Source organism: Theropithecus gelada, chromosome 11 (assembly GCF_003255815.1).
Source record: "Theropithecus gelada isolate Dixy chromosome 11, Tgel_1.0, whole genome shotgun sequence".
Lineage (NCBI taxonomy): Eukaryota > Metazoa > Chordata > Mammalia > Primates > Cercopithecidae > Theropithecus > Theropithecus gelada.
This window is the reverse complement of record NC_037679.1, coordinates 15,549,509-15,576,972: the sequence shown is the minus strand read 5'-3', so window position 1 is coordinate 15,576,972 and position 27,464 is coordinate 15,549,509. Positions and strand designations below refer to the sequence as shown.

The following is a 27,464-nucleotide window of genomic DNA, read 5'->3' as shown; positions in this document are numbered from 1 at the left end:
CCATGTCTGGCTAATTTTTTGTATTTTTAGGAGGGACGGAGTTTCACCATGTTGGCCAGGCTGGTCTCGAACTCCTGACCTCAGGTGATCCGCCCACCTCAGCCTCCCAAAATGCTGAGGTTACAGGCGTGAGCCACCGCGCCTGGCCTAATTTTGCTATAAATATAAGAACATGTTTCATACTGTTCCAGACAAGCCAGGAAATATGGTGATTCTAGTAATAATAAAAAATGGAGACCAGGCTCAGTGGCTCACGCCTGTAATCCCAGCACTTTGGGAGGCCGAGGCGGGTGGATTACCTGAGGTCGGGAGTTCGAGACCAGCCTGACCAACATGGAGAAACCTCATATGTACTAAAAATACCAAAAATTAGCCAGGTGTATTAGCGGGCGCCTGTAATCCCAGCTACTCAGGAGGCTGAGGCAGGAGAGTCGCTTGAACCCGGGAGGCGGAGGTTGTGGTGAGCTGAGATCGTGCCATTGCACACCAGCCTGGGCAACAAGAGTGAAACTCCATCTCAAAAAAAAAAAAAAAAAGGGAAAATAACACAAATATTCACCAGTAAGGGACTTGTTAAATAATAATAATTCAAAAACAAAACTAAGATGATATTTCAGAGAAACTTGAAATCAAGTACTGGTACCATTAGCAACTATCACAGAAATTTTATATGTAGTATTATTCCTTTAATTTGGCACCTTCACCTACTTTTTATTGTGAATTTTCATCTAATTAAATTAACTAAATTGGAACAAGAAATGCAAACAAGGGAGTAAATATACTTAACACCAAAAATCTCTTTTCTGAGTGGTAGTTACATAAATTACCTGATGATCTAAAATTGTATTATCTAAAACTTTCCTGAAAATCAGTAAACTATAACGACAGTTTTTTTGCAAACTGACAGGTCAAAGCAGGTGACGTAAAAAATTTCAAATTATATAAAATCTTAATAAAATATGGCTTATGGAGTGTTTCACTTAGGTAAATGTGGTTAAAAGTTAATTTAACCTAGTCTTTTAGAGAAGGGTCTCATTTGTTCACTATAGAGTAATACAAGATTCTGACATCTTCCATATTCTTTAAGTCAAAGAAAAACAAGCATTAAAATACTATTTCTCTACCAATAACTTGGAGAAGGGAAAAAAGAAAAAAGAAAATCCTATCAATCAAACCCTGAAGGTATTTTCTTTTTGCTGTGTCAGCAAAGGCTTTCAAATTCCTTCAAATTAGTTTTTGCCTACAGACTTTTCTAAATCCTTTTTAGGAATTCTAGCAAAATCTACATTCTTTTAGTATATTTTGTTGATTAAGATTTGCTATAATCTACTTTAATGGCTATTGGAGAACCCAGATTATAGAAGATATTATTTGGCAAAATAGAGAAAATGCATGTTAAGCATCATAAATGGACCAGTGTGATGATATGTTTTTTTAATAGGCTTATATTTATATTTTTTCAGTCCTATAAATTTTCATTTTGTTATTGCTAAACCAAAGAAGAATTAGGAAAGCACACTGGAGTAGATCACAGACATGTTTAAACTTTTATTAAATTTCATTTACTCTATGAAAGACTAGCATCAAGTTAAAACATGCATCTCATACTTACATCCTCAGTTTCATTGGTCCACATTCTTTTTTTTCTTGAGACAGAGTCTCACTCTGTCACCCAGGCTGGAGTGCAGTGGCGTGATCTCGGCTCACTGCAACCTCTGCCTCCCAGGTTCAACTGATTCTCCTGCCTCAGCCTCCTGAGTAGCTGAGATTACAGGTACATGCCACCACGCCTGGCTAATTTTTGTATTTTCAGTAGAGACGGGGTTTCACCATGCTGGTCAGGCTGGTCTCAAACTCCTGACCTTGTGATCTGCCTACCTCAGCCTCCCAAAGTGCTGGGATTACAGGTGTGAGCCACCACGCCCGGCTGGTCCACACTCTTATACCCACGTTTCATTCCAACCCAACTAGAGGTAGAGTCCCTCGAATGTTCCTCTCAGGCTCTGTTTATTCTTGTAGAGCCCTCTGTCTGAAACACCTCTCATGCTTTAAAAACCAGCTCCTGTCAGCCAACGTTCCTCTTCTATCCCAGTGGCCCTTCATCCCCAGCTTAGATGTCCTCTCTTTATACTTTCTCTTGCATGTCTCTACATCACAGCATTTTTCATTAGGAATTTTTTTTTTTTTTTTTTTTTGATACAGAGTCTTGCTTTGTCGCCCAGGCTGGAGTGCAGTGGTGCGATCTCGGCTCACTGCAAGCTCCGCCTCCCAGGTTCACGCCATTCTCCTGCCTCAGCCTCCTGAGTAGCTGGGACTACAGGCGCCTGCCACCACGCCTGGCTAATTTTTTGTATTTTTAGTAGAGACGGGGTTTCACCGTGTTAGCCAGGATGGTCTCGATCTCCTGACCTCCTGATCCGCCCGCCTCGGACTCGCAAAGTGCCGGGATTACAGGTGTGAGCCACCGCGCCCGACCTTCATTAGAAATTTTAAACATAAACTTTCTCATTTCTTCCAATAGAAACTGGTTTATTAAATTTTTAAAATTCTGGATTCTCCAGCACTGGACCTGGCACACTGAATGCCAACAAATAAATATTAATTGAATTAGTGGAAGCTGATTATGTCAGAGCCCCAAGTACTTACATTTTACCCAGTAAAATACAAGTTTATCTTTTACAAATGGAGAAACTAAGGCAGAAAGGAGTTTGTAACAATACTATCATTAGCAAAGATTAATGAAAAAAAAAAAGTGAACTAATCCTTTACTTGGACCAATTAACATCCTAGCTACAGTCTAAACAGTGGAACAGACCGGGTGCAGTGGCTCACACCTGTAATCCCAGGACTTTGGGAGGCCAGGGCAGGCGGATCACGGGGTCAGGAGTTTGAGACCAGCCTTGCCAACATAGTGAAACTCCGTCACTACTAAAAATACAAAAATTAGCCGGGCGTATTGGCGGGCACCTGTAATCCCAACTACTTGGGAGGCTGAGGCAGGAGAATTGCTTGAATCCGGGAGGCAGATGTTGCAGTGAGCCGAGATCACGCCATTGCACTCCAGTCTGGATGACAGAGCGAGACCCCATCACCAAAAAAGAAAAAAAAAAAAAAAAAAAGAGTAGAACAAATGAGTTTCTTTTTTTTTTTTTTTTTGAGACGGAGTCTCGCTGTGCTCCCAGGCTGGAGTGCAGTGGCGCGATCTCGGCTCACTGCAAGCTCCGCCCCCCGGGTTCACGCCATTCTCCCGCCTCAGCCTCCCAAGTAGCTGGGACTACAGGCGCGCACTACCGCGACCGGCTAGTTTTTTGTATTTTTAGTAGAGACGGGGTTTCACCATGTTAGCCAGGATAGTCTCGATCACAAATGAGTTTCTTAATCATAAGAAATAAACAAGGCCGGGCGCGGTGGCTCAAGCCTGTAATCCCAGCACTTTGGGAGGCCGAGACGGGCGGATCACGAGGTCAGGAGATCGAGACCATCCTGGCTAACACGGTGAAACCCCGTCTCTACTAAAAAATACAAAAAACTAGCCGGGCGAAGTGGCGGGCGCCTGTGGTCCCAGCTACTCGGGAGGCTGAGGCAGGAGAATGGTGTGAACCCGGGAGGCGGAGCTTGCAGTGAACTGAGACCTGGCCACCGCACTCCAGCCTGGGCGACAGAGCCAGACTCAGTCTCAAAAAAAAATAAAATAAAATTAAGAAATAAACAATCTCCAAACATCAATTTCCTATCACAGAGGATTTAGCTTTTCTTTTTTTTTTTTCTTTTTTTTTGAGATGGAGTTTCACTCTTGTTGCCCAGGCTGGAGTGCAGTGGCACAATCTCGGCTCACCGCAACCTCCACCTCCCGGCTTCAAGCAATTCTCCTGCCTCAGCCTCCTGAGCAGCTGGGATTACAGGCATGTGCCACCACATCCGGCTAATTTGGTACTTTTATTAGAGTCAGTGCTTCTCCATGTTGGTCAGGTTGGTCTCGAACTCCTGACCTCAGGTGATCCACCTGCCTCAGCCTCCCAAAACGCTGGGATTTCAGGCGTGAGCCACCGTGCCCGGCCCAGATTTAGCTTTTCTTAAGGATTCAAAATCATTAAGTCCAATCCTCTCTCACATATCACAAAACTCTGGCACAGCCGTGGACTAACCTAAAAATCCACTGTTAGAGACACAAAAAACTTTCTTTCAGTTATGAAAATCTTCATTTATAGCTGCCCCTGTCATAGTTGGCTAATAGTTTTGCACAAATTAAACTAGATGATGAGTATTTTTCAATTAGAAACAAAAAGAGGACCCGACCCTGCCAAGCTTTAACCACCTGGGACAACAAACTTGTTCTTCTCCAGTATCTTATACTTTACACAGTACCACTGGCCTCCCAAATCACCAGTTCATGCTCCATCCTCATGCAAAGACAGCAATATTGTATTGGAGACAGAGTTAGTCCAAAGGTCCAAGTGCAGCTGGAGCTAGTTCTCTAAGCAAAGAACCTCTGCTTCCATGCATAGATCTTCTTCACTACCCAAACAGTTCCTATTAGCAGAAGAGTGCTAGGAGAAAGAGAGTAAGGAACTCATTAGAGTATAAAGCTAATTCAAAGAGGCGGAAATTGGAAATAAAGGAAGCAAATTAATTCCGGGTAATGTTTAGAAATTCCTTAACAGGTGGTATTTTTCTCTTGAACAGATGAAAACGCTTCAGATAAATAATATTCCTATGAAACAAGAATAAGATTCATCTGTTACATATGAAAAAACTAATGCAGGATTGAATTTACACTATTAAGACCCAGAACTCTGCCTCTTGGGCAAAGCCAAGCATAAAGCAGCAAGCCGGAGTCCCAGAATTAGACGGCTTTCCACGGACAGGAGAACGGATACAGCAGGCACAGAATGACTACAGAAGAGAAAAACAAGCAAAAACAAATGTTACTCCATCTGGTTTTAAGCCAAATAAGCCCTCCAATCCTAACCAAGGCAAAGGAGAACTGCCTTTCCACAGAACACACCATACTGGTTTCAGTATTTGTTTTCCCACGGGCACCCTTGAAACTCATTTTAATTCAAAAATGAAAACTATGGGCCAAGCACGGTGGCTCATGCCTGTAATTCCAGCACTTTGGGAGGCTGAGGCGGGCGGATCATCTGAGGTCAGGAGTTTGAGACCAGCCTGACCAACATGGCGAAACTCCGTCTCTATAAAGACAAAAAATTAGCTGGGTGAGGTAGCACACGCCTGTAATTCCAGCTACTAGGGAGGCTGAGGCAGGAGAATCGCTTGAACCCAGGAGGCGGAGGTTGCCGTGAGTCGAGACTGCGCCATTGCACTCCAGCTTGGGCAACAAGAGCAAAACTTCGTCTCAAAAAAACAAAAAAGAAAAAAGAAAAAAAGAAAACTAGTGTTTTGTGAAACAGCCAGAACTACCACAAGGAAAAGGCTCCCAGTACTGTATCATAATACTTCCACACACATAAAATACCTCCTTTAGGGATGGGGTCATTTCTCTTGGGATAATTCAATTCAATGCTTAATTTTTGGGAAGGGCTGCATGAAGGAGAGACTTGTAGTTAAAAACAAAACAAAACAAAACAAAAAACGGGTCTAACTTCTGGCTTTGGTACTTACTAGCTGGGTTACCTTATGCGAGAAGTCTTAATTTCCGAGTCTTAGTTTCCTCACCTTCAAATTGAGACTAATAACTACTTTGTAGGTCTCTGGTAAGAGGGAGAGAAACGAAGTGGTTGGCACACCATGGGCACTCAATAATAGCTATTATTTACATAATGAGTCCCTACTAAATATGGATGCTGGGTTAGGCGCTGCCCAGATACAAGGTGAAAATTCTAGTTGCAAATGGCAAAAGTCCTGAATGTTCTTAGATTTCAAAATGCTTTTTGTACATCGCCTCTTTTCTGCCCGTGAGGAGGACAACGGCAAACAATTAAAGTAGGAAAAATGTGGGGAGCACTTCACGGTTTATAAAATATTTTTCTGCGTGCCACCTTATTTTAATGTTTTAACTTTCCAGATTTTAAAACAAGTCCCACATCAAATAAATGGTAGAGGGACACAAACTGGAACCAGGCATCCTAACCGCCAGAGCGACCTTCCCGCCGCCCCATGCCTCCCTGAGGTGCTGGTCGGCTGCTTCTGCCCGCGGTACCCAGCAGCCATCCTGCTCTCCACTCAGCACCACGGCAGGTCGGCCGCGGGCCACGCTACGCGCCGGATTATTGGGCGCTGGTTTGGCCTTCGGAGGTCGAGGCTCTCTAAGTGACCTCCTGAACTGGGCTCACTCTTACTTGGCCTCCTCTCTCGAGGCAGCACCCTCCTCTCTAACGAGAACTCCATCGTTCGCAGCCCCACGGTGTCCCCGGAGAGCGCCTCCCGCCCCCACCGGCTTTGCCTCAGCTTGTCCTCGCCTTTCCAGCCCTCAGCATCCGCGGACACCCGCGCTCTCGGGGTCCACGCGGAAGCGCTCGCGGGGCCCACGTGGAAGCACCCGCAGGCTGTCGCAAGAGCCTACCGTCTTGCTCTCATTGGGCAACCTTACCCTTTCCCCGCCTCAATGTTTTTGCTTCCTCAGTGATTGGGCCTGGGCATTGTCCATTCCAGCTCCCAGGCACCGCCCTCTCTCCACCCGCTGGGGTTCTCCTTTATTCCCAACGCTCCTCACCTAGCCCCTGTCCTGAGGGTGTGCCTAACCCTGGAGCCAGCTTTAAAGGGGCAGGCCCCTCCTCCTGCCCCAGCCCCACCCACCGGGCCCCCCTTCTCGGTCTTTCAGGCCCAGAGCTCCCTCACAGAACTCCCCCGCACCTTGTCTCGCCCGCTCCGCCTCTCCTTCTCAGCCACAGCTAGAGGTCCTGGGCGCACCTGCAGAGCCAGCGGCTTGCTGGGGGCATGCGCTCCATGAAGGCTCTGCAGAAGGCGCTGAGCCGGGCCAGCAGTCACTGCCGGCGGGGAGACTGGGGTCACCTGAGCCGGAGCCCCCTCCTTGGCGGGGGCGTCCGGCACCACCTCAGTGAGGCCGCGGCGCAGGGCAGAGAGACACCACACAGCCGCCAGCCGCAGCACCAGGATCAGTAAGGCTCCTGGGACAGGGCAGGGGACGGGCTTGCCCCAACTCCCACTGTGGTCCTCGCTAGTTCCCGAGTGCCCTCCCCAGGCAGCGTCCCTCATCTCCCCTCTCCTGGCTCACTAGCCCTGGATGCCTTTTCCTTTGGATGTGGAGCTTTGGGTACGCCGCGTTCGGGCGGTAATCTGCAATCTGCCTGGGAGTGCGTTCGGGCAAGCGGGTCCTGGGGATGGCGCCTGTCCAAGGTGCGCAGTTAACCTGGATCACAGATGCGCCCCGAGTGTTACTTGGTTCACGTGTCTGAGTGCAGGGCCTGGCGCACGCCGCCCGTCCTCACCTTCCCTCGTCTCGGTGTATATTTTAGGAGATGCGTGGGTGTGGAACAGCCTCCTGCCTCAGGTCCAAGTGTACTGGGGTCTGTCTGTGTGTTGTGTTTCTGCGTGTCCTCGGTGGGTAATGTGTGATGCTCGTGTGTTACTGGTGCGCAGGTACGTGCATAAGTGTTAGGTGTGTGCGTAGTAGTGCTCCCTGAACAGCAGAATGGGGGGGGGGGGATTTTCCAAACTGGTTGTTGAATGGGGAGAATATTTGTAATAGAGGAAAAGTCTGTAAGACGCAGATTTCCCAAACCAGAGCCAGTCAGAGCTATTATTTATGCTGCCCAGGCTCCGGAATCTAAAAGGTTCTTTCTTTGGGTACTTCTTCCGCCCAGGTGGCCAAACTTTTATCTTTCCCACCGCCTAGGACACACTTGGTGGCTGAGCCTTTTTCTCCGAGACGCAGACGGTGCTGAACAGGAAATCTTGTCCTCCCCAGAGGGCCAGCATAGACACTGTTCAAAGAGCCATTGCTCTACTGTAGCAGGAACAGGAAATGGGCCATCTCCTTCATGACACTCAGAAACATAGACACTATCAGTAAAGTAGCCAGACTGACACAACACTACCTCACCAACTACTCGAGTCTCTGTCGTAAGGGACACCAATAGGTATTATTTATTATTAATGACATTATGCCGTACTTTTATTTCTTTCTTTTTTGAGACAGAGTCTCACTCTGTCACACAGGCTGGAGTGCAGTGGCACCATCTTGACTCACTGCAACCTCCGCCTCCTGGGTTCAAATAATTCTCCTGCCTCAGCCTCTAGAGTAGCTGGGATTACAGGTACGCGCCACCACACCCCGCTAATTTTTGTAGTTTTAGTAGAGACAGGGTTTCACCATGTTGGCCCAGCTGGTCTTGAACTCCTGACTTCAGATGATCTGCCTACCTCAGCCTCCCAAAGTGCTGGGATTACAGGCATGAGCCACCATGCCCGGCCTTTTCTTTCTTTTTTTCATAGTCATGGTGTCTGCTTATCCATATTACACAGTACTTTTCCATCAGCTTCTTCTCAAAGAGACACAGAACATTTAAAGGATAAGCCCTCTCCCTCCTGTTCTAGTCTCCACCCCAACTTCCTCCCAGATATTCACCATGGGAGAAATAAGGTGGGATACAGCAAAGGCTGAACTTCCCTCATCTGTCTACCTTCTGCAGAGTAGGGAACTATAGGTATCCCTAGTTCCCCCGCCACACACCTCCTTATCCAGGGGAGTCTGGTGATGGAAGTCTTTTCAGGGGACCTTGTTTCTTCTGCCCAGGGAACCCCCTGTCATATCCTTGGACTGGTACTCCCCATGCAGAAAGGGTTGTGAGCACTGGAGAGTGATGTGCCCTGGCAGTGTGACACCATAATGGGGTGGGGTTCCTGTGTTTGGCGGAGGAAAGAGAGCAGCAAAGAGGAAATGCGCTGTTATTCGGGTTATTGTTTGTTTAATATTTAGCTATTTAGCTGTATTTATGACTTTTTTTTTTGGAGACAGAGTCTCTTTGTCGTCCAGACTGGAGTGCAGTGGCGCAATCTCGGCTCACTGCAACCTCTGCCTCAGCTTCCCGAGTAGCTGGGATTATGGGTACCCACCACCATGACTGGCTAATTTTTGTATTTTTAATAGAGACGGGGTTTCACCATGTTGGTCAGACTGGTCTTGAACTCCTGACCTCAGATAATCCACCCTCCTGAGCCTCCCAAAGTGCTGGGATTATAGGCGTTAGCCACCGTGCCCGGCTGTATTTATGACTTTAAAAGAAAAGTAAGAGTATCAAGAGGAAAATATCCCAACACAAAGAAATGATAAATGTTTGAGATGATGGATATACTAATTACCCTTACTGATCACTATAATTCTATGTATTGAAACATCGCTATGCATCCCATAAACATCTGTACAATTATGTGTCAATTAAAAAAATAAATTTAGAGCCAGGCGCAGTGGCTCACACCTGTAATCCCAGCACTGTGGGTGGCCAAGGTGGAGAGGATCACTTGAGCTCAGGAGTTTGAAACCAGCTTGGGCAACATGGCAAAATCCTGTCTCTACAAAAAATATATATATACAAAAATTAACCAGGCATGGTGGTGTGTGCCTGTAGTCCTAGTTACTTGGGAGACTGAGGTGGGATGATCACTTGAGCCCTGTAGGTTGAGGCTGTAGTGATCCATGATTGCACCACCACACTCCAGCCTAGGCAACAGAGTGAGACACTGCCTCAAAAATAAATAAATAAGTTTATTACTTAAAAAATTTAAAAAGAAAATAAAGATCCCAGTATTAGAGATAACCAATTAATATTGTGATATAGTCATATATATCCTATATATATATGTAATTTAACAAAAATGGGATAGTCATATTCTTGAACTTATCTTTTCCATTTATGAACAGCTTTTAATATCATTGAATATGTATGACATTGTCATTTTGTAATTTTAAAAGATTCCATTGTTTGAGGTATCATAGTTTAAATAACCAGTCTTCAATTTGGTTACTATATACTCTTGTACACTTGTTCAATTATTTCTTAAATTCCAAGGAAATTTTGCTCCCCAGAGATAATCTGATGTCAGTGATATCATGTATAGTTTTCTAGAGATATTTTATGCATAAAATACATGCTGATATTACTTTACTTTTTTTATACAAATGGTATCCTAAACACATTATTCCTGTACCTTGGTTTTTTGGTATCATACTATATACATTGCTCTTGCACCTTGCTTGTTTTCCCTCAAGATTACATTGGTGATCCATCCATATCTGAGGGACATGCAGTTTTTTTAGGCTTGTGATACATTCAGTGGTATAGCATTATTTCCTGTCTTCTGTCAGCTTCCAGGGACAGAGTCCTGAGTCCTGCCTTCAAAGTGTTCCTATGTACTTTCCTTCTTGAGTTATCCCTCAGATAGCTTTTCTCCTCCTCTCCCCATATAGACCCTAGCTTCATTGTGACAACCAGATTTACCCAGAAGCAGGAAAACTCTTCTGGTGTTCCCTCTTCTGGTATTTCTCCTGACTCCAAACACACACATGCCTAGTCTATGCCAAGCTGTTTGAGTCTTATTTTTTAATCCATTGTTTCAATAGATAATATATTCCATATGGTTCAAAATTCAAAATATACAAAAGATAGTGAAAAGTATCCCTCCCATCCCTTTTTCCCAGCACCTATGTCATCTCTGTAGAAGATGAATCAATCTTACCTATTTATTTATTTATTATGAGATGGAGTCTCACTCCGTTGCCCAGGCTGGAGTGCAGTGGCGTAATCTTGGTTCACTGCAACCTCTGCCTCCTGGGTTCTAGCAATTCTCCTGCCTCAGCCTCCTGAGTAGCTGGGGTTACAGGCGGGCGCCACCACACCAGCTAATTTTTGTATTTTTAGTAGAGATGGGGTTTCACCATGTTGGTCAGGCTAGTCTCGAACTCCTTACCTTGTGATCTGCCCACCTTGGGCTCCCAAAGTGCTGGGATTAGAGGCATGAGCCACCATGCCTGGCCAGTCTTACCTATTTCTAACTAAATGTTCATCCAGAAATATTCTGTGCCTGAATAAGCAAACACATATATATTTTTCCCTTTTAAACCTGTGCTTCAACCTGAGAAAACTGATAAAGAAAAAAAAGAAAAAACAAATGAAAACATAAAGCTAGCACTAAAGAACTTATTCATGTAACCAAACACCACCTGTTCCCCAAAAACCTATTGAAATAAAAAATAAATTAAAAAATAAAAATAAATAAAGCTGGGCATGGTGGCATGCACCTGTAGTCCCAGCTACTAGGGAGGCTGAGGCAGAAGGATCACTTGAGCCCAGGAGTTCAAGGCCAACTTGAGCAATACAGCTAAGCTAAACCCCATCTCTAAAAACAAACAAACAAACAAACATAAATACTACCATACTCTATACACTGTTCTATAACATACTTCTTTTAGTTAATATTATATCTTAGAGGGAATTCCATATCAATACTTAGAGCACACCCCAATTTCTTTTTTTTATACTGCATAATATTCCATTACATGAATATACCATAATTAACCAGTTCCCTATTGCTGCACATCAGGTTGTTTCTAATCTTACTATTACTAACTACATAGTGAAGGCCGGGCGTGGTGGCTCATGCCTGTAATCCCAGCACTTTGGGAGGAGGAGGTGGGCGGATCACTAGGTCAGGAGTTTGAGACCAGCCTGGCCAACATGGTGAAACCCTGTCTCTACTAAAAATACAAAAATTAGCTGGGCATGGTGGCACGTGCCTGTAAATCCCAGCTACTTGGGAGGCTGAGGCAGGAGAATCGCTTGAACCCAGGAGGCAGAGGTTGCAGTGAGCAGAGATCATGCCATTGCACTCCAGCCTGGGTGACACAGCAAGACTCCGTCTCAAAAAAAAAAGAAAAAACAACAATGTGATGAATAATTGTAAATATGTTATTTTTGAGGTGTGTAAGTGTACCTGTAGGACAAATCCCTGGAAGTCAAATTATTGGGTCAAAGATTTTTTTTTTTAATTTTATTGTTTTATATATTTTTAAAATTTTATTGTTTTATAATTTATTTATTTATTTATTTATTTATTTTTTGAGATGGAGTCTGGCTCTGTCGCCCAGGCTGGAGTGCAGTGGCGCAATCTCAGCTCACTGCAAACTCCGTCTCTGGGGTTCATGCCATTCTCCTGCCTCAGCCTCCCAAGTAGCTGGGACTACAGGCGCCTGCCACCATGCCCGGCGAATTTTTTTTTTTTTTTTTTTGTATTTTTAGTAGAGACAGGGTTTCACTATTTTAGCCAGGATGGTCTTGATCTCCCGACCTCGTGATCCACCTGCCTCAGCCTCCCAAAGTGCTGGGACTACAGACATGAGCCACCGCGCCTGACTGGGTCAAAGATCTTTGAAGGGTCTTAATCGAAACTGGCTGTCATATTTGGAAATAATCTGATAAAATAACTCCGCTTGTCTGGGTGTGGTGGCTCACGCCTATAATCCTAGCACTCTGGGAGGCTTAGGTGGGAAGATCACTTGAGTCCAGGAGTTTGAGATCAGCCTAGGCAACATAGTAGATCCCTTTTCTACTTTAAAAAAAATTCCTCTAAATATTTTTTTTTTTTTTTTGAGACGGAGTCTTGCTCTGTCACCCAGGCTGGAGGGCAGTGGCTGGATCTCAGCTCACTGCAAGCTCCTCCTCTCGGGTTCATGCCATTCTCCTGCCTCAGCCTCCCGAGTAGCTGGGACTACAGGCGCCCGCCACCTCGCCCGGCTAGTTTTTTGTATTTTTTAGTAGAGACGGGGTTTCACCGTGTTAGCCAGGATGGTCTCGATCTCCTGACCTCGTGATCCGCCCGTCTCGGCCTCCCAAAGTGCTGGGATTACAGGCTTGAGCCACCGCGCCCGGCCTCCTCTAAATATTTTAACATATTAATGGAAGTCTTGAAAACTAAGAAGTCTTCAGTACCTGGAATTTTAGGTGCTATAAGCCAGAGAGATACTTTGGGGCACAGGGACCTTGCCAGCAATACAATTTAGTAATTCTTATTGAAGACCCACTGTGTGCTAGGGACTTTGCTCAGTGCTAGGAAGACAAAGATGTATAAAAAAGATGTGTAAAACACAAAGACCTAACAGTGGAGCAAGGGAGATCCTTCTGTCAGTAAGATGGTGTGTTGTGTCAAACCGGCAGCATAAGCAATACCTGGAGGTTTGGGGAAGCCTTTACAGAGTTGGCGACATTTGATCTGGACCTTGAAGAATGAGCAGGACCATACTAAGCAAAGGTCATTCTATGCAGAAGTTATAGCATAAGCAAAGGCCAGGAAGCCTCACAGTTCCCGGCCCATTTTGGGGAACCATCTATATTGCCTGTTACATCTGGAGTGTGTGGGCATGATGGGGAATAGGGAAGTTAAGTGAGCAGGTTTTATTTATTTATTTATTTATTTTTGAGACAAAGTCTCACTCTGTCACCCAGGCTGGAGTGCAGTGGCGCAATCTCGACTGACTGTAACTTCCACCTCCCAGGCTCAGGCAATTCTCCTGCCTCAGCTTCCCAAGTACACACCTGGCTAGTTTTTGTATTTTTAGTAGAGATGGGGTTTTACCATGCTGGCCAGTCTGGTCTCAAACTCCTGACCTCAGGTGATCTGCCCACCTTGGCCTCCCAAAGTGCGGGCATTACAGACGTGAGCCACCGTGCCTGGCCAATTGGCAGGTTTTAAAGAGCTTTTAATGGCCTACCAAGTTTTTGTTTGTTTTGAGACAGAGTTTTGCTCTTTTTGCCCACGATAGAGTGCAATGGCGAGATCTCAGCTCACTGCAACCTTCGCCTCGCAGGTTCAAGCAATTCTCTTGCCTCAGCTTCTGTAGTAGCTGGAATTACAGGCATGTGCCACCACGCCCAGTTAATTTTGTATTTTTAATAGAGATGGGGTTTCACCATGTTGGCCAAGCTGGTCTCGAACGCCTAACCTCAGGTGATCCAACCACCTCAGCCTCCCAAAGTGCTGGGATTACAGGTGTGAGCCACCACGCCTGGCCTACTTTCTTATTTCAAGAGCTTATTCTGTAGGCATAGGGAGTTAGCAAATGTTTTTGAGTAGAGAAATTACATTTGAGTTTAGAAAGATCACTGGCACATTTTGGCCGGGCGTAGTGGCTCATGCCTGTAATCCCAGCACTTTGGGAGGCCGAGGCAGGCGGATCACGAGGTAAGGAGTTCCAGACCAGCCTGACCAAAATAGTGAAACCCCGTCTCTACTAAAAATACAAAAACATTAGCCGGGCGTGGTGGCACACACCTGTCATCCTAGCTACTCAGGAGACTGAGGCAGGAGAATTGCTTGAACCCGGGAGGCAAAGGTTGCAGTGAGCTGAGATCGCACCATTGCACTCCAGCCTGGGCAACAGAGCCGGACTCTGTCTCAAAAAAAAAAAAAAAAAAAAAAAAAAAAAAAAGATCACTAGCACATTTTAGAAGATGGATTGAAGCAACAAGCAACAAGAGTGAAACACTGTCTCAAAAAATAAAAAATAAAAAAGACGGATTGAAAGTCAAGAGAGTGTAGTGGCAATTAGGTAAAAGGGAATAAGGAGCTGATGATATATATGATTTATTGAACATCTACTTTGTGTCAGACAGTTTTTCATGGAATTTTTATCTTAAGCCTCATATCACCCAGGTGAAGTAGACATTACTACCCTTATATTACAGATAAGGAAGCAAGGCAATATTAAGCAAACTGCTCAAGATCACACAGCTATTATGGGGCAAACTGGTCTACTACAGCATGCTGGCACAGGGAAAAGGAGAATAGAGGGTGGATTTGAGACATTATGAGGCAGATTCATCCAATGTTGGTGACCAACTAAGCATGGACTTAAGGTGTGGAAACTATCAAAATGATGCCACATTTCCAGCTTGGCACCCAGGTGGGTGGTAATGCTGTTAACCCAGGTGGGAAACAAGAGGAGAAGAAGAGGAAAGGAGGTAAGATGACTCAGGTTTGGACATACTGAGTTATCAGTGCTTGTGGGGCACCTATAGGTGGAAGTGTGAGAAGGGAGCTAAAAATAAAGATCTGAAGGTCAGGAGTAAAAGCTACAGAAAAGATCTACAACTTCTTAGGACAGACATGAAAGTTAGATTTATAGGCATAGATCAGATGGTTTAAGGAGGAGGCATAGAATGAGGACACTCACCTACTTATAAGCCCATGTTGCAGAAGGAGGAGCAGGTGGCAGTTCTCAGGCCCCACTTTCCTCCCCATTCTCTGCCCCCAGTGATTCATCAGAAAGTGGCATGCTGTCCCGCCTGGGTGATTTGCTCTTCTACACTATTGCTGAAGGACAGGAACAAATCCCTATCCACAAGTTCACCACTGTAAGTTGCTCTCTACCTGTTCAGGATGCTAATTCCTTAAGATCTCTGAAAAGTGGGGAAACGAGGGTATGACAAGTGCAGGGCAGCTAATGGGTTGCTACATGAGGGTGAAGCATACAGATGGATGAGAATCCAGATGTCTAGGCTGACAAGACAAGCCCATCCCTGCCCCAGGGTCAGAAGATTAAACCCTCTGGAAAAAGGACAGGAAACCCTTGTTAGCCTTCAGAGTTGCTCCATCCCCTCCTTTCTTATTCTCCAAACCCATTTGTTCCACCTATTGTAGTGGCTGGGGTTCAGCTAATCGGGTATCCACTGGGAAAGATTATGAGGAGTACATCACTGTCCTTGTAGCTGACCTTTCCGGTCTCTTCTTTCCTCTAAAGGCACTAAAGGCCACTGGACTGCAGACATCAGATCCTCGGCTCCAAGACTGCATGAGCGAGATGCACCGTGTGGTCCAAGAGTCCAGTAGTGGTGGCCTCTTGGACCGAGATCTCTTCCGAAAGTGAGGGCCCCAGAAACAAGGGCACTGCTCTCTGAAAACTGTCCTGTGGACGTAGACTCTCACAGCAGGGAGGAATTTGGGAATTGTATAGTTCAATTCCTCATTTTATTTTATTACTTATTATATAAGTTATACATGAATACTCATTATAAGAGTTCAAACAATATAGAAATACATGTTCTCCTTTCCCTCCCTACTCAATCCTATCCTCTTTTCCCTGAAGTAAATATTAACAGATTAGTGGGTATCTTCTAGATAATGTCCTATGTATTGACACACATACATGAATATATGTAAATATACTTTCATGATTTAGGATTTTTTAAATATCAAGGTAACATACATACATATTATTCTGATATTTATTTTTTTTCTCATATCCCAAGACATAGTCTTTCCACATCATTAAAACCCCTCATTTTACAGGTAAGGAAACTAAGACATAGAAAGGCAAACTGATTTGCCAAAGGTAACAGAGCTGTTGATCCCAAACCGGAAGACCACTCAACCTTCTTTATTCGCGACTTCCATGGCTCCAGAGTGAGTCCCAGCTGCATCTCTCTAGCCCCCTAATCCAATCGTATCTGGGATCCAGGTGTGTGAGCAGCAACATTGTGCTCCTGACCCAGGCATTCCGAAAGAAGTTTGTCATTCCTGATTTTGAGGAGTTCACGGGCCATGTGGATCGCATCTTTGAGGATGCCAAAGAGCTCACTGGAGGCAAAGTGAGAGCCAGGGGACTAAGGGAGGGGTCAGGGACCTGGGCCAAATATCTTTTTTTTTTTTTTCTGAGATGGAGTCTTGCTGTCACCTGGGCTGGAGTGCAATGATGCAATCTCAGCTCACTGCAGCCTCCACTTCCCGGGTTCAAGTGATTCTCCTGTCTCAGCCTCCCGAGTAGCTGGCATATGCCACCATGCCCAGCTAATTTTTGTATTTTTAGTAGAGATGGGGTTTTGCCATATTGGCCAGGCTGGTCTCGAACTCCTGACCTCAAGTGATCCACCCACCTCGGCCTCCCAAACTGCTGGGATTACAGGCATGAGCCACCACATCTAGATATACCTTGCTTCTCAGAGATTTCCTGCGGCTGGGAATCCTATGAATGAGAAATGAGAAGCAGAACTTCTGTAAATGGGGACCTGGCTTCATGTGTTTCTATACACATGATTCCTAGAGCAGGTGAGGGAATCAAGAGTCTATAATACAGTCTTCAAAGGGATTTATATGGTAATTGAGCCTAAGAAGCAAAAGGGGAAGGTGACCTCAGAATTCTCCTTTTTTAACTTCCATTAGCTTTACTGGTATCTCTACAGGATTGGGGATACAGAAAGATATGGCCTTCTAGGACTTAAGGCTCGGAATTTCTGGGAGCAACAGGCAGCAGGGAACCCTTCTGCCCTATAGAAGACAGAATTTTAGCTTTTATCTAAAAGATTGTCTTTACCCTCATCCTCAACTCTATTCCTTTTCTCCACATCCATCTCCCTTTTCTCTACCCATTCATGTCCAGGTGGCAGCCTACATCCCTCAGCTGGCCAAGTCAAACCCAGACCTGTGGGGTGTCTCCCTGTGCACTGTGGATGGTCAGCGGTGAGATGCTGGGCAAGAGGAAGGGGAGGCAGGGCACAGGTGCCGAACACAGGCCAACCCCTTTCATGGCATCTGTCTGCCTCCAGGCACTCTGTGGGCCACACAAAGATCCCCTTCTGCCTGCAGTCCTGTGTGAAGCCCCTCACCTATGCCATCTCCATAAGCACCCTAGGCACTGACTACGTGCACAAGTTTGTGGGCAAAGAGCCTAGTGGCCTGCGCTACAACAAGCTCTCCCTCAATGAGGAAGGTGAGCACTACCAAGGCTCAGACCGTACTTATAGCCGTCCCCTCCTCCTTACCCCCACCCCATCCCCCAGCCTTTTTTGTTTCTCTGCCCTTCCCGATTAGCCCTGTCATGCCTTTCTCCCTAGCAAGCAATCTTTCTTGTCTAACCCACAAAATGAGCGGGCTGTCAGGGAGGCTTTGTTCAGTGGCTGAGACTCTTGGTGGTTTGTATTTCCCCAGGAATCCCCCATAACCCCATGGTCAATGCTGGTGCCATTGTTGTCAGCTCCCTGATCAAGGTCAGTGCCACCTTAACCTTCTGACAGGTATTATCCTCTAAGCTCCTGTGTTCCTGTATCCCTCATATTTGTTCAGCTCTCCGGGGAGACTGGTGGGGCTCTGATTCCTTTGAGGGTCCCCAGAAGGCACATGAGGCACAGCAGGGACCCACGTTATGCTGACGATGTCAGTAAAAGAGACTGCACCACCTCCCTCACCCCTACTAGTACTGTTCCCTGCCCCCACCCATGAGTCTAGAGCCTAGAGCTTCCAGACTCTTAGAGAAGTGAGCAGGTCCTGACCCCTGCCTAGGACCAAGGGCCAAATGCCAGAGACAAGGGGAGGACAGCACTACTGGGCACTGATTGGCCATTTCTGGGTGTGGGACACCTGCAGGGAAGGGTGAATGGCCAGGCCAGGGCAGTTATTCACGTCACCTGGAACTGTGAGTTGGCCTTGAACAGGGTGTCAAACTAGCCCATCAGCTGTAGGTCTCCCAGAGGTTGAGCAAGAACCTGGGAGCAGCTGGGCAGCAACACCCTGGGGCCAATCACAGCCCCTCCTGAGGAAGGTGGTGTTAGGAATCCTCCCCCCAGGGACTCAGGTGTCACAGTCCCTGTGGTATTGACTCTGTAATTGACACATGAGTAAGCAATGAGTCTGGGTGAGGAAATGAGGCTGAGTCTCTCCCCTTGTTCTGTGATGGCTCCATCTACAAACCTGTATCTGGGACCTGCCTCATCCCATTCCCATCTAAGTAGGAACTTTAAAAAAAAAAAAAAAGAGGCCAGGCGCAGTGGCACACGCCTGTAATCCCAGCACTTTGGGAGGCCAAGGCCGAGGCGGGCGGATCACGAGGTCAGGAGATCAAGACCATCCTGGCTAGCACGGTGAAACCCCGTCTCTACTAAAAATACAAAAAATTAGCCGGGCGTGGTGGCGAGTACCTGTGGTTCCAGCTGCTCAGGAGGCTAAGGCAGGAGAATGGTGTGAACCCGGGAGGCAGAGTTTGCAGTTGAGCCGAGATTGTGCCACTGCACTCCAGCCTAGGTGACAGAGCAAGACTCTGTCTCAAAAAAATATATATATATGTGTGTGTGTGTGTGTGTGTGTGTGTGTGTGTGTATTGTACAGAGAGAGAGAGAGACAGGGTCTATCCTATGTTGCCCAGGCTGGTCTCAAACCCCTGGGCTTGAGTGATCCTCCCACCTCGGCCCCCCAAATTGCTGAGATTACAGGCATGAACCATCATGCTGGCCAATGGGATAGAGTAAAGGTCTAGTATGGGGTGTAAGGAATGAGGATGGAGATCAGGGATAGGGTGGGGCTGGGAGACAGGATTAGAGTCAGGAAAATGAACGTGGGAGTCAGGGATGAGGGTTTGGATTGAGAATGGAAGTGGGATGGTCCAGCAAGGTGGCTCATGCCTGTAATTCCAGCTACTCAGAGGCTGAGGTGGGAGGATCACTTGAGCCTGGGAGGTCGAAGCTGCAGTGAGCCACGATCATGCCACTGCACTCCAGCCTGGGTGAAAAAGCAAGACTCTGCCTCAAGAGAAAGAGAGGAGCCAATGGAAGTGCGGTGTTTTCAGGAAAAAAAAAAAAAAAATATATATATATATATATATATATATAAAATTGAACACATTTGCAGCAGCAGGACCAGTCTAACACTTGAACTCCACTAGATCCTTCTGACCCTTCCCTCTGTCATCCTCCTAGGCTTAGAAGACTGACATCTCTCTCTTTCTCTGCAGATGGACTGTAACAAAGCAGAGAAGTTTGATTTTGTAAGTTCCCTTGCTACTTGGCCCCTGGCTGCATTTCTCCACAGCATGCTGTCCTCTCCAGCTGCCCCAGTGGCTCTCTAACTCCACTACCAGGTGCACCAGCCCATACTAGAAGCCTTATTTCCAGAAGTGTGGAAATCTGCTGGCCTCAGAGAGGAAAGCCTCTTGACAAGACCTGAGTTCAGAAGGGCTAGTCAGCCTGTGAGGTATTAATAGAGCTTCTTAGTCAAGTGGAGCCTCAATGTCCCTTTTTCGCTTCCAGGTGTTGCAGTATCTCAACAAAATGGCTGGGAATGAATACATGGGTTTCAGCAATGCCACGTAAGTCCCTATTCAGAGGACTGACCGAAAGCATTGTGGTGTATCTGTGTGTACTTAGGATGGGGACAAGAGGAATGGGGGAGAGAGAATCTTAGGAGGAAGAAATCCTTTGGCCCTCCAGCTTCCTCTGAGTCCCTTCATTAACAGTTGTTTACCTTGTAAAATAATTTTTTCCATTACTAATTAGTACGTAATGAGAGAGTGTGATGGTTTGTGCCTAAGCCCTTTCTTGCCAAGACTTTCAAAGCCAAAAACTTCACCAGTTTTCCTAGACTAGATGACTAGACAGTTTGGGGTGTTTGGTTTGGGTTTACTTTATAACAAAGCTATGCTGAGTGTTTGCTGAGGTTCAGAAATTTCCTCTAATATTACTGTGAGAAGTTATAAAGGGGTTCATTTAGTTTGTGGTGTGATGTAGTTCTATCTCTCTCAGGGAAGGTAATTTTTCGCCTTCTCCCAACACCTATTCCTCCAACTTCAAGTACTAAATTGGGTGTTTGCTTTAGATTCCAGTCGGAGAAGGAAACAGGGGATCGGAATTATGCCATTGGCTATTATCTCAAGGAAAAGAAGGTAACCAGGAGAGGCTGGGAGAGAAAGTCCCTGGGAATTCTGCTGCTAGTGGAAGGGCAGTAGGGGTTGGGGGTTTCGGCCGAGACCCTGACAATGTGAAAGGGCTGCTGATGTCCTGAAGAGAAATGCTCTCCCCTCTCTTCCTTGCAGTGCTTTCCTAAGGGGGTGGACATGATGGCTGCCCTTGATCTCTACTTCCAGGTAAGAAAACACTGCTCAGGGCCGAGGGAACAGGACAGACTGTCCTCGCCCTACACCGGAGGGTACCATGTGCAGGTTCACATCACATCTTCACCTATTCTTTGTTTTCATAGCTGTGCTCTGTGGAGGTCACTTGTGAATCAGGCAGTGTCATGGCAGCCACCCTCGCCAATGGTGGGATCTGCCCCATCACAGGCGAGAGTGTGCTGAGTGCTGAAGCAGTGCGCAACACCCTCAGCCTCATGCATTCCTGCGGCATGTATGACTTCTCTGGCCAGTTTGCCTTCCACGTGAGTTTCTGGCTCTGCCATCCATCTGTCATGTGCCCAGTGCTAAGAAGAGAGAACACTGACTCTCTGAAGATAGAGGTGGAAGCTTGTTCCTGCCTCTCATTCACCAACTTCCAGGAAGGCAATTAGGTTGAGACTCCTTAGACGAGTTTCTCAAAAACACCAAGTTCCTTGAATATATAAAGAGATGTCTGGCCGGGTGCGGTGGCTCACGCCTGTAATCTCAGCACTTTGGGAGGCCAAGGCGGGCAGATCCGAGGTCAGGAGACCGAGACCATCCTGGCTAACACAGAAAATTAGACGGGCATGATGGTAGGCACCTGTCGTCCCAGCTACTCAGGAGGCTGAGGCAGGAAAATGTCATGAACCCGGGAGGCGGAACTTGCAGTGAGCCGAGATTGCGCCACTGCACTCCAGCCTGGGTGATGGAGCAGGACTCCGTCTCAAAAAAAAAAAAAAAAAAAAAGATATTTCTTTGGGAGGCCGAGGCAGGTGGATCACCTGAGGTCAGGAGTGCAGACCAGCCTGACCCACGTGGTGAAACCCCATCTCTATTAATTACAAAAAATTAGCTGGGAGTGGTGGTGTGCACCTGTAATCCCAGCTACTTGGAAGGCTGAGGCAGGAGAATTGCTTGAACCTGGGAGGTGAAGGTTGCAGTCAGCCGAAATTGTGCCATTGCACTCTAGCCTGGGCAAACAAGAGCAAAACTCCATCTCAAAAAAAGAAAAAGAAAAAGAAAAAAAACCAATGAGAGATGTCACAGCTCCTGAATTGTGCTTCACATTGCTGGCTCTTCTCCTTGAGGTCTCAGCTTAGATGTCATTTCCAAAGAAAGACTTTTCTGACCACCCTACCTCTATTTACAGCACCCTACTTCTTCTCACTACTTATCACAATTACTTTAAAAATTACTTGTCTATTTATTTACCTGTTTATTACCTACCTCCTAACACTATTTATTTAGCTGTTTATTACCTATCTCCTAATACCACAATGCTAGTTCTATCACAGCATCCAGCACAGAATGCTGTATTTCAGAAAATATTTTCTAGCTGAATCAATGAATTTTAAGAGAAGAAAAGGACAGGAGTAATAAAAGAAGCTAATTAACAAGCCAAAAGGTTGAGGTGGATTGTGGCCATGCAGTCATTTGTAAACTTGTTAAGAGTACAGCCTAACTTGTTTATTTTCTGATTTGGGGCACACCCACGTCATCCTCAGCTTCAATTCTGTTCCCCAGGTGGGCCTGCCAGCCAAGTCAGCTGTATCAGGAGCCATCCTCCTGGTGGTACCCAATGTCATGGGAATGATGTGCCTGTCACCCCCACTGGACAAGCTGGGGAACAGCTATAGGGGGACCAGCTTCTGCCAGGTGAGATGCTTTGCATATAGTACTTAATATTTTTGAAGCAATAAATTTGTTTAATTGTACCACTTTTATTTTAATAAAACAATTTTGAGCTCCTACTAAGTGTAAGGAGTAAATACACAGTATTTTTGGCTTACAATTCTAGAAGTTGGTGTCTCTCTTCAATTTCCACAACTATGACAACCTGAGGCACTGTGCTCGGAAGTTAGACCCACGGCGTGAAGGGGGAGAAGTTCGGGTAAGGAAAACTCCAGGTGGCTTGTAAGAATATTTCAAAGGCCAGGTGCGGTGGCTCACACCTGTAATCCCAGAGAGGCCGAGGCAGGCGGATCACGAGGTCACATCAAGACCATCCTGGCTAACGTGGTGAAACCCTGTCTCTACTGAAAATACAAATTAGCTGGACATGGTGGCATGCGCCTGTGGTCCCACTACTTGGGAGGCTTAGGCAGGAGAATCGCTTGAAACCGGGAGGTGGAGGTTGCAGTGAGCCAAGATCACGCCACTACACTCCAGCCTGGACGACAGAGCAAGACTCCGTCTCAAAAACAAAAACAAAAAAACAAAAAGTATTTCAGAGTAGCGCACTCCATAACACTTCAGCACTTCAGCAATACCCTTGACTAAGCACCCATGGAGGAAGGTCACAGGGCAGAGCTGACATAGGTGAGTTCAATTAATGTCAGGAGGGTATGATTTGTGTTCCAGAACAAGACTGTGGTCAACCTGTTATTTGCGGCCTACAGTGGTGATGTCTCAGCTCTTCGAAGGTAATGCTACTGTTGACCAAATACACACAATAAAATATTCCTGGTCAGAGATTTTACTGGGAGGCAGCATAGCAAAACAGTTAAGTGCTTCAGCTTTGGAATTAGACAGAATGGATATAGATTGCATTTAAATTAGACTTTTTTAAAAAAGGAGACTTTTTTTTAAGTAAACTGCCTGCTCTATAATTCATGTTAGCCGTTGTTATTGAGTGTTAAGAGCAGAGTCCGAGGAAGTAGGTACCCTGCCTCCAATGGGCACTTACCACAGGTAGGCCGTGAGTGATATTTCTGGCAGCATCACATTCCCATCTCTCTAATATGGGTATAATAGTCTCATCTGGGTATGGAAAAAAGATTATTGAGAGCCTACAAATCTGGGTATAGGCTATTTCACTTCTCTGAAACTCATCCAGTCTGACACCAGCTCACAAAGAACACCTGTGATTCCAGTCTGATCTAGGCAACTCTAGCTGCTTTCCCACTACCCTCAGGTTTGCCTTGTCGGCCATGGATATGGAACAGAAAGACTATGACTCGCGCACAGCTCTGCATGTTGCTGCAGCTGAAGGTACTGAAGGGTTAAGGATGGGAGGGCAATCATAAGACCCTTTCTTTTTCACCAAAAGTTCCTTTGTTATATGTGCTCTCAAGGTTATAGGGGCAGCAACTAGTTTTATCTAGACACCCTTCGCTTTGCAGCTAGACTATTACTGGGTGCTGCAGGGTACAAAATGGGAAGAAGCCTTTTCCGCTCCCCTCTTGGTAAAGACTTCAGTGGCTAAGTGTCTGCACCAAAGGGTTCAAGACCTGTGCCTTCTCATTTTCCTTCTGCCCGTATTCCTAGGACACATCGAAGTTGTTAAATTCCTGATCGAGGCTTGCAAAGTGAATCCTTTTGCCAAGGACAGGTGAGTATTAGGCTAAAAGTGGAGGAGGGTGGGCACAGCTTCTCTACCTACCCTCCAGCCACCATGCAAATACATACAACCACCACACTCTCCATGTCTCCTTTGCCTGATCATATCATTATTCCTTTCAGATGGGGCAACATTCCCCTGGATGATGCTGTGCAGTTCAACCATCTGGAGGTGGTCAAACTGCTTCAAGATTACCAGGATTCCTACACACTCTCTGACACTCAGGCTGAGGCAGCAGCTGAGGCCCTGTCTAAAGAGAACTTAGAAAGCATGGTATGAGCACAGGTCATGGAGAGCCCCTGCTCAAGAAAAAGCATGAGCTGGCCACACATGTAATCCATAACCACCAAAAATGCTATGGAGAGCTACACTGCTTCAGTGGGGACCAAGCAGTCATGTGGTGACTTAGGCTAGTGCTTTCTATGAGAGTCAAAATACCCCATTCCCTCAGCAGACAGAGTACAGAGAAGGGCCTCAGTGGACACCTGCAGTAGAGCTATCCAGAGAGAATGGGCTTCAAGGTACAGCCTAATGGCTTGCCCCACTCAAAACCATCCCAGCTCTTCACCCAGGTCTCCTCTTCCTCTCCCTGAAGAAACCATCATGAGAGAAAGACACTCTGGTGGAGGGACTCTAGCTACCATGCACATGTATATATCCACAGAATATGGGAAGTGGGAATGGCTACGTACATGGCTTTAGTAGTCTGGAGAGATCTACTCCCCTTGGCCAGGACATGCTGCTGCTACTGCTAACAGCCAATTTTATAGACAGAGAAAGTATTTTGTGTTCAAATAAACTTTAATTATCAAATCATTTTTGCTAAACCCAGTCCTTCTTTCTTCCCTAGGGGTATCTAGCTTCATCACCATCATAGAAGGGAGAAAAAGATGGAATCACGGGGTCAGAGCACAGCTTCTCTACCTACTCTACCAAACAGTACATATTCACTTACCCTGCCAGGTTTTTCTAAACTCCAAATACTGCTTTAGGTTAAGTATATTCTGCTGCCAAGGGAAGTGTAGGTTTGAGTCTAAACAGGCTCTGAAACAGATTGTGCAAAAAAACCTCAGGCCTCCCTCCTTCCTCGGGAAGTTCCAACTGTGGCAGAAATGAAGATGGAACTTCTCAAGTACAAACAGTGTTGGCCGGGCATGGTGGCTCACACCTGTAATCCCAGCACTTTGGGAGGCCAAGGTGGGTGGATCACGTGAGGCCAGGAGTTTGAGACCAGCCTGACCAACATGGCGAAACCCCATCTCTACTAAAAATATAAAAATTAGACGGGCATGGTGGCACACACCTGTAATCCCAGCTACTCAGGAGGCTGAGGCACGAGAGTCGCTTGAACCCTGAAGGCAGACGTTGCAGTGAGCCAAGATCATGCCACTGCACTCCAGTCTGTGTGACAGAGTGAGACTGTCTCAAAAAATAAATAAAAGAATCAACAGTTTCTAGCACTCATACCCTAGATATCCCCCAAGTATCTCTCTTCTCCTTTGGTCATGGTTATAACTGGGATAATGATTATGATAGACTGGCTGGGTGTCAGAGGTATAGATTAAGGTAGATGGACTCAGGGTAAGGATAGCTACAGCTGTCTAGGGCTGAAGGTCTGTGGCACTGAGCTACTGGGGAAGGAGGGCTCTGTTTTCATTTTGACACACTGAGTTAATAAAGCACTTACTGAGGGAGCCAGAGCCCAAACTCTGAATGTGCTGTAGAAAAAGGGCCAAGTCATTGACTGCACCACTCCTTCAGCCAGAGGTAGAAAGGATTTACTCTTCAGCGATCTGGTAGAGCCCCAAGAACAAACAAGTTACATGTGGACAAAGGGAGGGAGAAGTATCACGGTGATTAATAAATTCAAACAAAGCTGAATGATAAGACCCCAGGATGGAATACAGTCTGAGAAAGGTCTGGGCAAAGGGAAGCAGAGGGACTGAAGGAAGCAGGTCAGGGAAGATATATCACCCATGGTAGCCTAGGAAATTGGCAGTAGTTGGTGGGTGGGAGAAGGAGGGTTTGGCTGTATGCCTAGCTTTCACAAGGTAGGGGATGAGGAAGATGATTATGATATTGCACAAAGGACCCAACATTGAATTGCGGGAGCTAGAGGTTGCTTGAGGCAAAGTAAAAAGGCTTCAGACATTTTCAAAAGGAGGCTGGCCAAGAGCGTGATTAGGGACTCCAGTAATGGAAATACTAGAGGCCCGGGGGCACCTCAAGCCCTGAATGGGTCAGCAGCTCTCCATCCCAGAGAGCAAAGGCAGGCACCACTGGACCCCGGAAATCTGTCTGTAGCGTGTGAACCACAGAGACCTGGCTCACATCCACCAGGCTCAGCTTCTGGGCCTCATACTCCAGCAGCAGCCCCACCTTCTCTGGCTGCCCAATACCCTCAATTGGGGCTTTCTCGTTGGCCAACATGGTGTACCACTTGCGCTGGGCATAGGTGAACACCCAGGAACGATCATCAACACCAATGCAGCTATCCCGGGACATGTCCACATCTGCCACTCCTATCCGGAACTGCTGGGAGCGCTTCACTGTCACTTCCCAGTAGTGTCTGCCACTGGTGACCGCTGTGTCTGCCAGCACCACTGCCCACTCCCGGAAGCGCTCCACATTCAAGGCCACCTTGGTGGGCTCCAATCCCACCAAGCCATATTTGACGCCCGTATCACCTCTGAAGAGTGCCAGGCTGCTGTGGGCGGTTTTTTCTTCCAATTTGAAACTGACGCCTGCGGGCAGAGCAAAAAGACGGGATAATAACAGGGGCTAGAACCCTAGGGCTGGTGATATATTCAGATCTAAGGCAGGCAGTCATGAGACACGAGCAACTAGGGAAGAGTCAGAATGCCAAGCGGGCAAGAGAGTCGGGGGGTCGCTTTAGTATGGATAGCTCATGGAGCTGAAAAACTCGGATTGAGGAAGTCCCGGAATTTAAAGAAACCAAATGGTGTCAAAGGTTTGGAATCTAGAGACCAAGGCAGGTGGGGGAAGGAAAAGACCCGAGAGGGTTGGAATTGCTTCTCGGAGTCGGGTCTGGGAATAATAGACGGAAGCCATTCTGGAGGTAAAAGAGTAAAAAGAGATAATCCTACCTCTCTGGGCCTCTGTGGAGGCAACTCCCAATCGTTTGGCTCCCCAACGGCACAAGCGAAAAGAACGTGCAAAAAGCAGCGCCATCTTGCGCCATGGATGAGCCGGACACGCCTCCCGCTTACAGACTCAGCCATCTGCCCGCCTGCTCCCCTAGCACGTGGTGCGCGAGGGGCGGCCGCGCAGTGTTAT

At 46.5% G+C, this 27,464-nt stretch overlaps 2 protein-coding genes across 6 annotated transcripts; one reads left to right on the top strand and one right to left on the bottom strand.

Annotated features, from left to right (window-relative positions):
* The first annotated feature begins 6,514 nt into the window (after nucleotides 1-6,514).
* GLS2 (glutaminase 2) lies at nucleotides 6,515-24,983 on the top strand. 5 transcript variants are annotated; one of them, XM_025402691.1, is made up of 18 exons: nucleotides 6,515-7,079; nucleotides 15,227-15,326; nucleotides 15,713-15,834; nucleotides 16,430-16,559; nucleotides 17,348-17,427; nucleotides 17,514-17,677; nucleotides 17,896-17,954; nucleotides 19,691-19,723; nucleotides 19,986-20,044; nucleotides 20,551-20,617; nucleotides 20,768-20,818; nucleotides 20,932-21,108; nucleotides 22,352-22,483; nucleotides 22,626-22,718; nucleotides 23,189-23,250; nucleotides 23,742-23,818; nucleotides 24,095-24,158; nucleotides 24,290-24,983. In XM_025402691.1, the coding sequence occupies exons 1-18, from the start codon at nucleotides 6,898-6,900 to the stop codon at nucleotides 24,444-24,446; spliced, it is 1,809 nt and encodes a 602-aa protein (XP_025258476.1). In that variant the 5' UTR covers nucleotides 6,515-6,897; the 3' UTR covers nucleotides 24,447-24,983. The 5 variants fall into 5 exon arrangements, with proteins under 5 accessions (XP_025258476.1, XP_025258477.1, XP_025258480.1 ...); XM_025402692.1 differs by having other exon boundaries at nucleotides 6,608-7,317; XM_025402695.1 differs by having other exon boundaries at nucleotides 6,618-7,079; nucleotides 20,478-20,617.
* Nucleotides 24,950-27,464, bottom strand: SPRYD4 (SPRY domain containing 4). The gene is made up of 2 exons (XM_025402697.1): nucleotides 27,275-27,464; nucleotides 24,950-26,911 (listed from the first exon to the last, which is right to left on the bottom strand). The coding sequence occupies exons 1-2, from the start codon at nucleotides 27,357-27,359 to the stop codon at nucleotides 26,373-26,375; spliced, it is 624 nt and encodes a 207-aa protein (XP_025258482.1). The 5' UTR covers nucleotides 27,360-27,464; the 3' UTR covers nucleotides 24,950-26,372.

Coding starts and splice junctions, on each gene's coding strand:
- GLS2 (XM_025402691.1), top strand. CDS start 6,898: ATGCGCTCCATGAAGGCTCTGCAGAAGGCGCTGAGCCGGGCCAGCAGT. Junction 20,618..20,767: donor ATTATCTCAAGGAAAAGAAG/GTAACCAGGAGA, acceptor TCTTCCTTGCAG/TGCTTTCCTAAGGGGGTGGA. Junction 21,109..22,351: donor CTGGCCAGTTTGCCTTCCAC/GTGAGTTTCTGG, acceptor TCTGTTCCCCAG/GTGGGCCTGCCAGCCAAGTC.
- SPRYD4 (XM_025402697.1), bottom strand. CDS start 27,359: ATGGCGCTGCTTTTTGCACGTTCTTTTCGCTTGTGCCGTTGGGGAGCC. Junction 26,912..27,274: donor CTCCACAGAGGCCCAGAGAG/GTAGGATTATCT, acceptor CTCTGCCCGCAG/GCGTCAGTTTCAAATTGGAA.